At 32.4% G+C, this 15829-nt stretch overlaps 1 protein-coding gene across 1 annotated transcript in view; it reads left to right on the top strand.

The window, feature by feature from the left end:
• The window catches only part of Uba2 (Ubiquitin-like activating enzyme 2), a 74522-nt gene that overhangs the window by 55239 nt on the left and 3454 nt on the right, over window positions 1-15829 (top strand). Inside the window, exons 16-18 of the mRNA XM_085816227.1 lie at window positions 9475-9513; window positions 12981-13089; window positions 14645-14763. Of these exons, the coding sequence (XP_085672353.1) occupies window positions 9475-9513; window positions 12981-13089; window positions 14645-14763 (267 nt within the window). The remainder of the gene's footprint in view (window positions 1-9474; window positions 9514-12980; window positions 13090-14644; window positions 14764-15829) is intronic.

The following is a 15829-nucleotide window of genomic DNA, read 5'->3' as shown; positions in this document are numbered from 1 at the left end:
ACAACTGTCATTTTGAGTGTGAATTAGCATTTTGGAGGACAATTTTTGGCGATTCGTTGACAAATATGGTTATCTTTTGAATGGCTAAATGCATTCATGAGTTTTAATTTGTTCCTATTTCTAATATAAATGTGGTGGAATCGAGTTTCTGAGCAAGAAGTCAAACATAAGCATTTTGAAATTATTTCATTTTTTCTAAAAGGGCTCTTTAACAACTTTTTCTTTTGGGGATGTAAATTCTTTTATTAAATGATTCTAAATTTGGTGGCATATCAACATTTTGGTGATTTTAAGATCAGTTTCCATAGAAAATTTTTAATTCCGAGATCTGGGAATTTTTCGACGATTCTGTTTTAGAACATTATAACATTGATTAAATTTCATTAAAATAATTGTATTGTATTGTAATTTTATTAAAAAAATTAAAGCATTTTTATGTTTCGCTATCATATTATGAATTCCATTTTGGCCACTTGTTATACAATATTTTGAATCTGAAAAATAAGCAAGGTATAATGCTATAACAGTGCAATTTACGAAACAGTTCTTAGCAATAACAAAATAGCTATGTAAATTAATAAAAATGTCTTTTTAATTTTTTCATGGTAAGAGTTTTCCCATGTAGTTGTTTCAGAATATGCATCAGTTTTCTCTATAAAATTAACTTTACACTTTTTTCCTCCGATTCCCCCCCCCAAAAAATATTTCTGCCTTTTTTGCTGTTACAGAATTGGTAGGGGTAATTTTTCTGTAGGATTTTAGACTTTGCAGCTTGGAAATTTAGAAAGATTTATAGACCCATGATTCTAGCAGATTCCAGGAAAATGTGACAAAATGGAAAATGTCTCTATGGTATTAACACGTAATTTCTTACTTTTTGGAGAATATCTGAAAAAGCAATGAAAACATAATATTTGAATGCTTTACTTTTGATACTAGAAGCTTTTTCTTAAAATGTTTATCTTTTCTTTATTTTCTCTACTTTTCACTAGACACAAGCATGGAAAATATAAAAATATATGATATGGACAGGCATTATAGAAAAAAAGTTTTTTTATTAATAAAGAAATTGAAAACTGACAATTTAAAAAGATTCATGTAATATGTCTTAATGCATCATAACACAGGGCTGGCACTAGGCATTTTCCCACCTGATGCAATCTCTGTGGATCCTAAATTCTGCTGCTTGGTGCTTTTCTAAATTCTGTTTCCAATGTCTGTTCTAAATTCTAAAAGTTTTGCCATTCCTAGATTTTGTTGCTCGGTGTGTCACTAAATTCTAAAAATTATGCCACACCAGCTCTGTAACCGGACCTTACTGTGATGACTTCGTGGTTTAACAAGGCACCATTTAGCAAGACGAAACAAACATTTATTAAATATATGATTCAAAGCATAATATAATAGTTAATCAGAGCAGTACATCGCTCCTACCGCATAGTACAATATACTACCTTCCTCTTCCAAGGCTAACATGCAACTCCTAATAAATACATTAACCCTTCTCGGAAAAGAGCTACCTGCGCCAAGCACGCTCTGTTGATTGCCAAACAGTCGCCAGATATCACACCCCCGTCGTAAGATTGTTGTTGATATTATTTACAAATCAATCAGCAATCTGGAAACTAAAATCAAGCAACTGTTTGCGATCAACGTGAAAAAGAAAAAAAAACTACATATACTTTTATACATTCTATCCTAATTTTCAAGTCTCAATTACTATAGACATTTGCAATATACCTACAATTGCACCTCAATTTACTACATAAACATATATAAACATACATTACAGATTTTTATATATAAACATAGATAACTCATTTTTTAACTTCACTTGTTCCGAACCTTATTATTAATGTAACAATTTATCAATTCTTAATTCAAAGAAACCAAGTTGATATTTTCTTTTATAAACATGTTAAAATATACCTTAGTATTATTCCAATGATGACAGTAAAATTATTAAGTTTCTTATATATATATATATATATATATATATAATTATATTCTTAACATTCTTTTTAATTAATGATGCTGCAGCATGATTTAAATCCTTGGGAGACAATATCTAAATTTACCACTTACCTCGAATATTTGTTATCCAATAATTTCTCTATTTCAAATTACATAAATATCTTATTTGCACAAAATTGTAAAATGATTATGAAAAGCAAACTATCTAATCATTAACTATACAAAATGTTCATGAAGATGAACAGTAAATTAATGTTCAAAGTTCACAAGTGGGAAGTCGTGATAATGCATCCACGTTTGACAGATTTTTTCCAGGGCAATGCTCTATTTCAAGATTATATTTCTGCAAAGCTATGGCCCATCGTTGTAATTTGGACGATTGCGGAGCATTTCTTACTATAAAGGCTAGGGGATTATGATCAGTCACAATTTTTATGGATGAACCGAATATCCAAGGTTCAAACTTCTTCAATGCCCATACTATAGCATAAGCTTCACGCTCTATAGTCGGCCAGCTCTGTTGAGGTTTCTATAATTTCTTGCTCGCGTAGCAAATGGGAAATTGCTTCTCTCCACTTTGCTGTGATAAACATGCACCTATTCCGATTTGGGATGCATCAGAATGAATGACAAACGGATCCTGCAGTGTTGGGGTGATCAGCTCCGTTGACATCGCTAAGCGTTCCTTCAGTTGTTGAAATGTTGACACATGAATTTCTTTCCATTCGAGTATTTCCGGTTGTTTATTTTTCGTGAGTTCTGTGAGTGGGTAGGCGATCTCTGCATACCCTGGGATATAATCGCGATAATAATTACATAATCCTAACAGACTTTTAAGATCTCTTTTCGTTTTCGGCGTTTCCAGCTTCTTGATTGCCTCTATTTTCTCAGGATCTGGTTGATGTTGTCCTGATCCAATAATGTGCCCTAAATATTTAATTTGAGGTTTTGCAAACGAACATTTCTTCGAATTGATAGTAAATCCAAGTGACTCTAATTTGGTGAAAACTTTATCCAGATGTTGGAGATGAGTGTCAAAATCCATGAAAAATATAGCTATGTCGTCAATATAGGCTCTTGAAAATTGTTGAAATTCTTTCAGCGCGTTATTCATTACTCTCTGAAAAGTTGCTGCTGCGTTCCTTAATCCAAAGGGTAGCACTTTAAACTGATATTGACCTCGATGAGTTTTGAACGATGTGTACTCTTTACTTTGTTCCTCCATGGGAATTGCCCAATATCCTTTCAGCAAATCTAAAGTTGTTATGACGTTGGCTCTTCCTATACTGTACATTAAATCAATGGTGTTTTGCATAGGAAAGTCATCTGGCTTCGTCACTGCATTCAAAGCTCGATAATCTAAGCACAATCTGATATCTCCATCTTTTTTGCTTACACAAACTACTTGATGAGCTATATCTGCATTACTTTCTTCTATTAGTCCCGATTTCAATAATTCTTCTACTTCTTCATCGACCTTGGGTTTCAATGCTTCAGGAATCCTATAAATGTAAGGTTTCTTCCTCTCCATATTGGGTATTAATCTAATTTTATGAGCTTCAACTTTAGCTATTTTCAGCTTTCCGGTGAATAGTGCTCGGTGTTTGTTGATAAGAGCTATCAATTTTCTTCTCTGCTGCGGATTCAAATTTTCTAAATTCAGATTTGCATCTATTTTAAAATCTTCCAGGGGGGTCGAGAGATCTTTTCCTGGCAAAGATATAATTTCTCCAAATTCTTCTTCATTTTCAAATATCACTCCAACTGCATTGACACTAGCTTGGAATTTTCTAATTTTATTTGCATGAACATGTTTGATCTTTCCATCAGGTAGTTTTACTTTATAGGAATGAGGTGGGCAATGATTCACGATTTCTCCTGGACCAGTCCATTGTGCATAGAGTTTGTTATTTGAATCTGGTATGAGTAAACAAACTTGTTCTCCGATTTTGAAATTTTTTGGTACTGATCTCCAATTAAAGTAGTCAGCATATTTTTGTTGTTTATCACTTGCAATTAAATTGGCTTGTTCGGCTGCTTGTTCTAACCTTATTTTTAAAAGCTGTAAGTAATCCACTGCCGATTCACTTAGATTAGGTGGTATAGGTATTTCTCCTGACCATGAAGACTTCAGTACTGCTAAAGGACCTCTTGGTTGTCTTCCATACATCAGCTGAAATGGTGAGACACCCGTGGTGCAGTTTGGTACTTCTCTGTATGCGAAGAGCAGGTATGGGATGTGCTTATCCCAATTCGAAGGATCAGTCCTGATGACATGATGTAACATTTGCTTGAAGAACTTGTTCCATCTTTCTACTAATCCATTTGAAGCACTGTAAGCAGGTGTAGAGAACCTAGTCTTTTCTGGAATTCTTTAGTTAATTTTGAAACAAAGTTACTTCCCTTGTCACTAGCTATTGTATTAGGGATTCCTGTTCTCATGAAAATTTCCAAAAGCGCGTCGCAAGTGGCTTTTGCTGTCAAACTTCTCAGTGGAATGGCTTCTGGCCATCGGGAATGTTGATCTACCAGACATAACACATATTTATGTTTCCTAGCAGAGATAGGTTCAATAGGTTCAATAACGTCGATGTTAACTGTTTCGAAAGGTAATCCTGGCCTTCTGACCGGTGTGATGGGAATCTTGTTAGATCGCTTTTCTGGACTTTTCAACTGACAATCTTTGCACGTTTTACAAAAGATTTCGACACCTTGTGCTAATCCAGGCCAATAAAATGAATGTCGTATTCGCTCCTTTGTTTTTCTTATTCCAAGATGTGCACCGAAAATGGAACTATGTGCTAATTCTAACACTTGTGCTCTTCTGCTAAGTGGAAGCACTAACTGAAAAGCAGTCTGTCCTAATATTTTTTCTTGGTGATGTAAAAGATGATCAATAAATAAATAATTTCCTTTTTTTTTTTCTATTGCTAGCTTCCATGCTTCTCTCAGCGACGGACAGTTAGCTTGCTGTTCGCGAAGGCGTTCAGCAGACGATAAGTCTGTGTTTACATAAACACTCGCCTTCTCCCCTTCCTCCTCTTCGTTTTTCTCCTCCATAAGCGTTAGCAGGGTGGAATCGACGCTGTCGTTTGACTGTGCATTGGCGAATAAACTTCGAGCGTTTTCGCTTCCGTAATTATTTCTTTCTGCGTTTGGTTCTTCTGCCGCAGGATTAATCAACAGTTCATATATTTCTGGAGTTATTAGGCAAGGCACATTTAGCTTATCAGTCACTGCGATTATGTATCCACAAAATTAAATATATTGCTTCCATGATCTTTATGGTAAATAGGTACACGGCAAACTTTTGCTTCAATTGATTGTCCGAAAGCAGGGGTGTTAGCAATATTTTACCTCTTTCTCTCTCCTCTAAATTTGGAATGAGCGATGAATGTACGATCGTTATCTGTGTTCCAGAGTCTACAATAGCTTCGATTTTCTCAGAGTTAATAAAAATATCTACTTTTTGCAGTGGTTGAACGATGCGTTCTGTGAATTCGGATCGTAGATGGGATGAATCTACTTTAGCTACGATGGCTTCTTCTTTTGATGTTCTGTTTGAATTTTTTTGAGTTTTGGAATCATCCTTTCCGTTCTTATTTACTGCAGTTTCGTTCTTTCTTCTTTTGTCTGGGCAATTTCTTGCGATGTGTTGATAGTTTCCACAAATATAACATTCTTTTCTTCTCGCTTGAGATCTTTCGTGTTTTGGATATTCTTTTCTCATGGGTGGTGGAATATATTTGTCGTGTGCACATGTTGTATCCAGGAATCTTGGTGATCGCTTAATTCCATTTCGAACTTCGTCGAAAGATTTTCCTTTGGCCGTGAAATAAATATCACATTCTCTAGCTAATTCTTGAGGCTTCGGCCATTTATTTCCTAGGCGTATTGCGACGTGTGCAGCTGTTTCTTCATCTAAAGCTTGGAATAATTTATCCGAAATAATTAACTCCTTGAGTGTTTCTCTTGACTTGCAGTAATAGTCGCATGTAGCTGTTAGTCTTGAAGCGAACTGGATATGCGTTTCGCCGGAATAACGTTTAGTTCTTCTGAAGTTTTCTAAACAGGTTTGAGGAGTAGGTTGATATTCCTTCAGAACAAGAGTTTTCACTTTTTTGTAATTTTGCAGATCTTCCTCCTTTATATAAACAAGAACATTTGAAGCTTTTTCTCCAATTAATTTCAATAATATTTCTGATTTGTATTCTTCGGGAACCTTCTTGTGCTTAAATGCTCTTTCGATAGAATCGAAAAATGTATTCCATTCTTCTGCTCTCTTCGGTACTGGTATAGTCAGTGTTTCTTACTCCTTTGATCAGCTTGTCCAGGGAAATTTCGGTTTCTCGTTCTGTGTTTAGGATTAAAGGTGTTAGACGTCTACTTCCTTCATTTTGAGTTGCTCGAATTTTCGCTAGTTTTATTTCGTGTTCTCTTTCTGTTCTTATTCTTTCTTCTTCCATTTGCATTCTTTCCATTTCTTCTTTTCTTTTTCTATTCTCCACTGTAGTAATCAGAATTTCTTTGACGAAATCAGCATCTTCGATGTATTCCTTGCTATTCTGGAGTTTGTGTTTCAGTTCTACCAGCTTCAAATCTGGAGATGCTTCTTCACCAATTTCCAATAGAACTGTTACTAAATCCTCTTTCTTTGCGTTTTTGAACATTTTCTTCTATTTTCCTTTAGAATCAAGCCTTTCAAACTCTCGATTAAATAATTCTCACGCTTTTACTCCCTTTTGCAAAAGCGCACTTCTTTAGTGGATTAGGCTTAACTTTACTCCTCTTTCGTTTTCAACGCTCTAAGCTTCTAACCTCTCTGGTTCTCGTAAGAGAGCGTGTTGTGATGACTTCGTGGTTTAACAAGGCACCAGATAGCAAGACGAAACAAAGATTTATTAAATATATGATTCAAAGCATAATATAATAGTTACTCAGAGCAGTACGTCGCTCCTACCGCATAGTACAATATACTACCTTCCTCTTCCGAGGCTAACATGCAACTCCTAATAAATACAGCTCCTAATATAATAATAAATTTAGATCTAATATGAATGATGATGCATTGGAAAAACTTTTAGTATCAAAAGCAGGCCTACATGACTATAGCCAAAATTCTGATGTTTCTTTTTTAAAGAAAGCAAAATCTGCTATTTTTAACAGTTGTACGATAATGGATTAAATTATTAATTTTCTACAATGACGTTTCAAATAATCAAAAGTATTCTTTAACCCTCAGTTGGAGGGGCTGGTATATGGTACAATTTTAGAGGGGCGGCATATGAAGTACGCCAGGTCGTTTTTCGAGCCTCTGCTTCGTGTTTGAAACTATTTAATCTTATACGTGGCATTAATAAGGGAAATCGTCATAGTAAAAATGATATAAGAAAAAGAATAACAGAAAAAAAGCAATAAAGATGGAAATTAAGAATTTTTAATTAATTCAAAAAATGGAATGCACTGGAAATGTAATTTAAAGTTATAGAGTATTCTGTATTATTTTATGTATGAAAATTATAAGATCATAAATCAAATTTACAAATTATAAATATTCCGTAAATTTCGGTAAGTAATAAATTTCACAAATGAAAAAATTAAAAACCTTTTGCTACTTTAATCCTCTTCAGCTTGTCCCTGTTCAGTGCAGCAGGGTTTGCAAAGTTGTACTGTCTTGCCCAGATAATTTTTGCAAGTAAACTTAAAACACTGAGAACATTTTATGGTAGTGTAATTATTCTTCATTCTACCGCACTCAGCGCAGCGTCCTTTGATCTTTTTTGCAGGTGGTTCCTCGTCCCTTTTGCCCGTCTTGTCCTCTCTTGTTGTTACCAGCCTTCTAATAATAGCTTTGGAATGTGACAGGAGAAATGGCATTTTCAGGTGATTCTGAAGATAAGTTTCATCAAAGATGTACCTAGATTTTTCAAAAAATATCTTCTAAACTTGATGGTTGCATCAGGTTTGGCAAAGTTCTAGAGCACTTGCGAATTTATGCCCGCTACGTTTAGCTGTGCAAAAAATATTGCCATTGTCCACCTGTTGGTTTTTCGGGAGACAGTGAATCATGTATCATACATGCTTCTCTTTGAGATGTTTTGGAGATCATCTGCAGTCCTGTTACATTTGAGATAAATATTTGTATATTGTACGATAGCATCAATCATATTTGTATTTCTGATTTTCTGGAATTCATAAAGCTCATCATTTATATCGTCACAAGTTTTGGCACTTGGGAATATTTTTTTCATCAAATGTTTTCGAGGCGTTCTGGCGAATTTACTCTTGAGGGGAACTTTATTCCATTTATAAGTTTCCTTTTCTTCTTTCAGAAACTTTCCTCCAACTTTCTTCTTTTTGTAAATTTTGTTTACAAAAAGTCCTCATATTTATATCACTCATGTCATTTTCATCATCACTAAAATCGTCATTTGTTGGGGAAACATCATTTGAGGAAGGAAAATGAGGATGTTTAGAAACATTTCCCTCAATTTCTGAATCACTTTCATGATCAGAATGTTCGATGATATCCGATTCATCGACATCATTTGTGTTATCCAAATTGTCGGTGTCTTCATCAACTGCTTCTAAAACGTGTAAATAATCTTCAAGAGGTACAAAAGTCTTTCTGTACATACTTGGAGGAGCGGTGTACTGCGTTCGCCTACGCGACATGTTCACAATAACTGCTTTCGGAAGGAAATCGAAAACCAGACTAACCAGAAATACCAGATGCATTGCACTCATAGAATGTTTCTAAGAGGGTAGAGGTAGCTCAGGAAGGAGTTGTCTCAAAATTACAGCCCAAAAGATAGCATTGGCGTACTCTGTACGCCGGCTTCTCCATTGCAGGGTTAAATATATGAGCATAACTTATTGCTCTTTCAAATGATTATTTTTAATTCCTCTTTTGTGTATTTTACTTGTTTAAAAAAAGTTGTTATTGAAAATTTTCTCCTGATTTTTAAGTTTGGCAAGTTGATATAACTATTTTGGTAATTCCGTTATGTAATATTTAGTTTTCTAAAGTTGTGAAAAACCAGTATCATAATCTTGTTAGAAAGTTTAAATTAAGGTATAGAGACGTATATAAAAAAACTGTTTATTAGAGGATCTGGGGAAAAAAATTTTAATTTTTTTGCATTTTTATAAAGCAGATTTTGACATAATGAAGTGTTCATTATGCTGTAATGAGTTTAAAAGTTCATTCTTTTATATGTAATGATGTAGTGAATTCTCCCTTCCTAGCATCATATATTTAGTGTATTATATTGATTCATTTATGGAATTGGTGTAGTTATAATTTTCCACAGATTTGAAGTAAATTCTTCACTAAAAATGAGTTTCTAGTTATTTTATGTAATTTATTTCAACAGTAAAAGAAGTAATTCTAGTATATCTTTAGTTGTAAAGAAATCATTTCATAAATGTAATTTAATGTTATGTGTTAAGGTAAATTTTTATATTATGTTTAACAAAAAATTGTTCTTTCATTCTTAGGCAAAATTCTAGTCTCCAGTGATCCTGAAGATATGCAAGGTTTGTTATTTATGTGCATATATCTACATCTAATTCTACATCTAATAATAATATATATATATATGTGTGTGTGTGTGTGTGTGAAAATTCAAAATAAAGTACTTATGATTGAGTTTCAAGGTGATTTTGTCAGGGAATGCTTCTTCTAAAGTGAGAGGATCCCATTTAGATCTGCTCTTAATGAACTTAATTTAGAAGATTATCTTAATAGTTTTATTTTGTTTATAAATGATCATTTGGCTAAAATGGACTATTGATTTAGATTGTACATGACTTGTGATCTGGCTTTACAGAATATTTATTGGGTCCTTACTTGGAAGAATTACAAAACACTCGCTTAATTTAGTTGTTATTAATTGATAGCAGATTGGTTTTTTACCCCTCAACAAGTTCAATTAATCTGCAGTCAATGACAATAACAACTTTTTCAATACTTAAAATGTTTAATTTTGATTTTGTTATTTTTGTGATTCAGGATTTTCTTTTAACTTTTTATGGTCTTTTACAGCAATAGAAGTCTAGAAATAATAATTAAAATGCTGTATAAAAAATTTATTTATGGTATAATTGAATTTCTGCTCCTTGAAGATAGTATTAAAAAGTTTTCTAATGATAAATTATATATATATAATTAAAGATTAAAAATTAAAGATTAAAATTAAAGAAAGTCAGCAAAAATTAATTTTAAAATATTTATTTCATGTTTGTTATTTTACTTCAACAAAATATACATATATGCATATATATGAAATTGAATCTGCATTTAGAGCCAGATAATTTTCTTCACCATGTTCTGTGGGATTAGGAGTCTCAGGGACAACTTCTAACACTTCATCATGGGTTAGGGCTTTGGCAGTTAGCAATTCATTACTATCTTCAAAAGGTATGTCATTAAATTCTTCTCCATCAATTGTGTGTGCCTCGGTAATGACACTGGGAAATTTAGTCATATGAGGGATGATGGAATCTTTGCTTTTTATGCATTGTGGCATATGCCTGTTTTAAATGTCTCAATTGTACCTTGGTTTAACTGTCGTAACAAAAATGTAGTTATTAGGTGGCAGAAATAAAAATTGTATGTTTAGTTGTTCTAAGGCAGATACAGGTAGGAACTAGGCTAGCAGGTCTGTATCTCCCATTCTACTGGGCTGATTACGAAATTCAAATTTCGTTTTTCGTGTCTCGAAAGTGAGACTTGGGATATATATAGCAGTATTCCAACATAGGTATTTTGACACAAAATGACTTTTTCTGAAATAACATCAATTTTTTCCCATATTTCGAGTCTGCGACTCAAATAATGCCTCAATATTAAATTTTGTAATTTTTGGTCAGAATGTCGGCAGATTTTTTTTCATTTTACGCCAAGAATAAATCATTTGGCAGAATTCTTAATATATAGTAAACTACTTACTTTCCTTTATTTTTCATAGATGCACGAGAGGGAAAAAAGGTCTATCGTTCATTCTTTCAAATAATTTTAACAAAGTGCATAAACTACATTTTCGTTATCCTTTATATTAAATATGCCAAATTTGAGAATGTAAATTCATGTATATCTTAGAAAATTTTGAATTTAAAAAAAAAAACTAATTTTTTGCAGATATGCAATATATCTACTTTAAAATGATTTAAAAAATTTTATAGGTTATAATTCAAAATATTTTTCAAAATTTTATACCAAATATTTTTAAACTAAATAATAAAACATGTGCGAATTATGTTTGGATTAAGGCTAAATTTGGAATTCTGGAAGAAGGAATCAAGTAAGTTTAATAAAAAAAAAGATATATTAATAAATATATAAAAATTTAATTAACATTGGGGAGCTAATTTTTAAAAATCTACTCATGTAGTTTGGCATAATTTGAGTCATAGAATCGAAATATGGAAAAAAACAATTGGTATGTCATTTCAGTAAAAGTTCCGATTTTGTGTCAAAAGACCTATGTTAAAACAATGCTATATAAAAATCCAATAGATATCCTAAGTCACGTTTTCGAGACACAAAAAACTCAAGTTGAATTTTGTCAATCGGCCCAGTAGAACAGGAGATATAGAACTGTCCCCCTCCCTTACATGGTGTAGCTACCAAACTTGTGAATTCCAAAAGAGATGACTCTGAGGGCAGTCACTGTTTACCTACCGCCAGTGTCTTGAGAGGATTTTGGCTTGCCGTGTATTTGAGTACCTCGTGCTGCACAGACACTTGCAAACATCCATGCCTTCTTATAGAGATTCAAATTCTGGGTGTTTGGTACGACGGTTAACATCACTAACCATCATCCTGTCTGGGCAGCAGTATCCTAAGACAGGTACAAGATGAAACAAGGCCAGCACCTATGCATCCAAGTAGTCGTATCAGTTATCGCAGGGCCTTGCTAACTGCCAAGGTTCCGCCTCGGATGAATTCCGAAGGAAAATACATCGGGGCTGTGGTTTGAGAGTCTCCCGCCCCCTTTTCTTTACCTTCAACCTCTTGAGAGGATTTCAGCTCAGCATGTATTTTAAATGTCTCCTTTCTACATAGGCACTATATACATATAAACATCCATGCCTTCGGGATTCAAAACCAGGCAGTTTGGACACGCAGTCAGCGTCATTAACACTAACCTGTCTAGGCAGCAGTATTCTAAGACAGGATAGCCTGATTGCCTATTATGCCACAAATAAAAACTGTTTTTCTTAGGGCTTAGAGACAAGACCTTGCATGCTTTGCCATAATTAAACATAAATAAAACAAAACCCACATGTAACCTTTACAGGTATTATTATTTGTTACATCTTTATCTTTTACATTTCTTGCACATAATTACTTCTCATAGTTTTGCCATTTAGCAAAGCATGTTTGTATTGCTCAAGTTTAGTGATATGAGTTTCTCAGCAGTATAATTCTTAATTTTTTTAATGATACATCTGATTAATATGAATTAAATTACAGTAAAACATTATTGTAATCAAGAAAGATGTTTCTAATGCCATGTACCAAGTGTTTGGTACAGAATTCTCCCCCCCTTTTTTTTTTAAATTTTGTCATCTGATAATTGTATATGTTTCTTGCGCATCTTGTACATTTTTAATCTGAGTAATAATGACAATTTTGTGTGCAGATATTGTATACAGTAGGTTAGGTAGATGAAAATTCAAAATGATACACTCTAATCAAAAATTAATTCTTTTTGATTTGGTAAATGGAATTTATCAATATTCCTGAATCTCAGATAGAAACATGTCAATACTGAACGTATGATCATACTTGGCAATTTTTATGTTTTCTAAATAAAATATGTGCATTTTAATTTCATATTACAAGTTTTCTATCAAATTTTAAAATTTTTTATGTGTTAGATAAAAGAGGACTGATTATTTTTAACAACTTGATTGATGAATTTTCATATTCTTCTAATGTTCACTATGACTGCTTTGTATTTTTGCGTCTGTTTCTTAATAAAGTTTTCTTTTTATAGAAGAGATTATGGGAAAACCACTGTCAGACTTTGGGATCACTTCCGAAACTCGGCTGTTATGTGAAGATTTCTTCCAGTGTTACAAAATTCTTCTCATTATTCAACCAACGTAAGCTAATTATAATTCTATACATATTTTTATTTATTTATTCTTGTTATATATGTATGTGTGATGCATTTATACTTTTAAAGTCTTGAAAAACTTACTGGTATTCTTATGTCAGGTTGTCTATCTAGTATGCTTTTTTAAATTGAACACACTCTATTATTTCTTTAGTTTCATTTTATTAATACAATATACTGCTTATATATATACCCAGCTGCGTGTTAAGGGATCGATATGCATCACCATTACACACTCATAGTCTATTTCTGACCCTCTATTGGCATGTTTTTAAACAGTGCCATCTGCTAGTTTCTCCAGAAGTAATTCTCAAACTTTTAAAGTCTTGAAAAACTTACTGGTATTCTTATGTCAGGTTGTCTATCTAGTATGCTTTTTTAAATTGAACACACTCTATTATTTCTTTAGTTTCATTTTATTAATACAATATACTGCTTATATATATACCCAGCTGCGTGTTAAGGGATCGATATGCATCACCATTACACACTCATAGTCTATTTCTGACCCTCTATTGGCATGTTTTTAAACAGTGCCATCTGCTAGTTTCTCCAGAAGTAATTCTCAAAGAGAAATATTAAGTTTCATATCACTTTTTAAGAAAATGGTGAGAAGTATCATTTATCAGTTTGCAGTTAATTTTTTTTTTTAATTTTAAATTAAGTCTTCTTGGGAAAAAAATAATAAATATTCAAACAAATAACAGTGCAAAACAAAAAGTATCTTCCAGTAATAATATATATAAAATTTTATTTTTATAGAAGTTCAGTCAATCACTAATAACTTGTATAAGCTTTTGTAATATTAAATGTTATCAGCTGTCAGTCAACTGACAGCTGATAACATTTAACATTCATGCTGGTCATAAATTTGTTCATTCCTATTAAGTAGATATTTTTCATATTTTTGTCTTTTTAGTCCAAAGGGGCAATTTGCCCAGAAGGACTATTAATTTCGTTTTGGCATTTTGTGTTGAATCCCTATAAACGGTGAATTACTTTCAAATTGTTGCCACCAAATATTAGAGCCCTGCATTATATTTAAAGAATTAAATAATGAAGAATCTGCGTAAATGTATATTTGTGTCGCATTATGATAAAACGAAAGCTAGAGCCATCAAATTTTGAATAGCCTAATCCTCCACAAATATGGGAAGCCATAATTTGGAATATGTTTTATTATCGATTTCGTATTTTGTATAACTTTAACGCATTTTTTATTAACAAACTTGGCGATTTCAAAATGAACAGTGGCAACACTGTATGGGGGGGGATTATCTCTAGTGTGCAAGACTGTGTATCGGAAATCCTAAAGATATGCTCGTTTTAAAATTATTTTGCGATATTGCTGTTGAATTGGATTTTGTGGTTTAAGTGCGAAGAACATGATATTTAATAAATAAAGTAACACACAAAACATTGAAAAATGCCCTTTTGAGTGTAATGTAAAATCTAAATTTTTTCCCTCATTATGTAACATTTATTGATGCTCTGTGTTAATATATGATGCTTTTTTTTTTTTTAAACAATTACTAATTTAGGTCAGAATTAACTGGTCAAGAATTTGAATTTGAAACAGATGTTGAAGATCTGAAGCCAGAGCCTTCTAAACATGTGGACGATGCAAGTCAGGCAAAGGAAGATGGAGATATTGTCTTTGGTAATATATATATAAGTTTAACAATGCCTGTAAAAATAAGTGTGGTATAATGTAAATATTATTCAGTAATAACTATTTTCCTGCTAAAATATTTGGAATTTCTGGTATAGTGCTATGTTTTGATTCATTAAATTCTATTTCTATTTAATGAATACTAGTTGGTCATGATAATTATCACTTGTTTTCTAAAATGCCATGATCTGTGGACATTGTAATGACTAGTAAAATTGATTGTAAAAGGTTTGTAATTTTCAGAATCCTTCGTAATTATTCTTATAATCAGCATTTCAGCTGTATCAAATACTGCTGACACCCTTAGCAGTCCTATAGATGTGTCACATAATACCCGCTGTTAATGCCTTACCGTACGTAGTAACTCCTTCACATCTCTCACTTTAAATTCATGTCACAATTTGACTTTAAAATAATGATGCACTGAAACAGAAAAGTTTTACTGCAAGATTACAAATCAAATTTTATTGACAAATTTGCCTAAATAATGTGTAAGAATGTGGCCATAATGTTACAGGTAAAGCAAGGGGTAGTATTTTGTTCTGAAATATGTTTATGGTAAATATCATGATGGCAATTTCTTAAAAATTTTGTTGCAGAAAAACATATTCTAGAAGTAAATGAAATCAGTGGCTAAAAATATATTTAAAAATATCAGTTTTAAAATCTGGGTATGGTAAAAACTTAAAATGCTTTATTTAATTACTATTTGTAGGAAACTTCTGTTCACTTGAAATAAAGGATGCAAAAGTTATCTGTACTCATTAATCACAAAATTAAATGTTAATTTTGACTGATATTATCTTTGCTTATTTTTGATAAAATATTAGCTAACAATACATTAATCTGCAGTGTAATAATAACTATGAGATTTTTAAAAGTTTAAAAGGAGCATTCATTGATAGATGAGGAAATTAGGATATGTACATGAAAAATTTTTCTGTGGGTACTGCTGAATATGTTTACCACTAGTTCCTTCTACTTAAATCTTATTTTAAATTATTATGTGCAAAAGAATTTCTCCCCTTTCGTAAGTAGTTTTCTCTTGCTTTAA

This window comes from Stegodyphus dumicola, chromosome 4 (assembly GCF_044657685.1).
Source record: "Stegodyphus dumicola isolate Sdum_Otavi_A_Nest chromosome 4, ASM4465768v1".
NCBI classification, from domain to species: domain Eukaryota; kingdom Metazoa; phylum Arthropoda; class Arachnida; order Araneae; family Eresidae; genus Stegodyphus; species Stegodyphus dumicola.
This window is presented reverse-complemented; position numbering and strand designations above follow the sequence as displayed.